Consider the following 1369-nt stretch of genomic DNA (forward strand, 5'->3'; position numbering starts at 1 on the left):
GGGGTGAGGCACCGAACCCACAGTATCAAGGTCCTCCAACTATCAGGGATTTAGGGCAGCCCCAGTCACCTCCAAGGGAAGTCCCATCCCCTCCTGCACATCTGGCACACCTGGGGAAGGCTGCCCCCTGCCCTAGGCTCCCCCTTTGCACAGGTCTGTCAATGTCCCTATCCCAGCCCTGGGCTCAGTCTAACCTCTGGAATCCAATTCCCCCCACAGGAGCTGAGATCAGAATCCAGCCCTGACCCCGTAGCCCTCAGTGAGTGACTGGATCTACACCTGGGGAGCTGAGAGCACACACTGGTTTTGCTGTGAAGTGGCTCCCCTTGTTCTAACTCAGCCAGGGCCTGTGTGCCACAAGCACTGGGGTCCCCGGGGTAGGGGAAGGAGGCTCAATTGTTCCCCGGGGGTAGCTTAGTTGTTTTTTTCCTGTCTCTGGGCATCCATCCATGCTCCTGGCTGTGCTCTGAGTTCAGAGAGGCGTCCCAGCCGCTGTGCCCGGGGTGCCCTGTGGGGGACACGTCTCCCCACTGCGCATGATGATCACCGGAAAGTAGAGGGCGTCGTGGTAGCAGGGTGGATTCCCCAGGGGCTGCCTCTCTGTCCCGCCCCCACTCAGGCTGCGGAAGATGCTCCGGCCCAGCGAGAAGCGGCTGCGGCTGAAGGGCAGGCGGGCATAGAGGGCCCGGGTGCTGCAAGAGGGGAGCGAGTTGCTGCTCAGCGTACGACGGCAGCGCTGCCAGCCCCGCAGGTAGGCACCGCCTGCCATGGCAGCATCCATCAGCACCGCCTCTGAGTAGCTGGGCACCAGCTGGCGGTTGGAGCAGATGTGCCACTCCAGCTCTGTCATGTCCACCGTGGCCACACGTGGGATGGGGCGCCCGTAGCCAGAGGGCTCCTGGGAGCCGGGCCCATCCTCAGTACCAAAGAGCTTCTCCACGTGATAGTGCACGTTGGCTGTGCGGTACCCGGCTAGCACCCGTAGCGGCCAGGACAGAAGCGCCAGCGAGGCTGCCCAGAAGGCCCAGCGCCGGGCGAACCAGGGAGGGCGCCCTGGCTCAGGGAAGACCATCAGCTGCTCCTGGAAGTTGACATCCTGGAGCCGCATGCCCTCTCGTGCCTCCAGGTAGTCGTCCAGCCCCTCGTTCTGGCCGAAGAAGCGTGCCCGCTGCGCCAGGTAGGCAGCCTCGGCCCGAGCGCTGGCAAAGCTGAAGCACTTGGTGAAGCGCAGGCGCGTGGCCGGATGCTCAGCCAGGCCCAGCAGCTCCTTGGAGACGTCACGCACGCCGTGGGCCGTGTAGTCAAAGTGGCTCTCAGCTACGTGGGTGTTGACCCGCTCATGGTACACCTGCGTGGTGGTGTAGGCATC

At 64.1% G+C, this 1369-nt stretch overlaps 1 protein-coding gene across 1 annotated transcript; it reads right to left on the reverse strand.

The window, feature by feature from the left end:
• Positions 1-397: 397 nt before the first annotated feature.
• On the reverse strand, positions 398-1366 carry LOC113405537 (transmembrane protein 151A-like; the record flags this gene model as incomplete). The annotated part of the gene is made up of 1 exon (XM_026646755.1): positions 398-1366. A coding segment is annotated over one exon (894 nt), but the record flags the coding sequence as incomplete, so codon positions are not given.
• Positions 1367-1369: the final 3 nt, after the last annotated feature.

Source organism: Terrapene carolina, unplaced genomic scaffold, assembly GCF_002925995.2.
Source record: "Terrapene carolina triunguis isolate 2854851 unplaced genomic scaffold, T_m_triunguis-2.0 Scaffold42028, whole genome shotgun sequence".
NCBI classification, from domain to species: domain Eukaryota; kingdom Metazoa; phylum Chordata; order Testudines; family Emydidae; genus Terrapene; species Terrapene triunguis.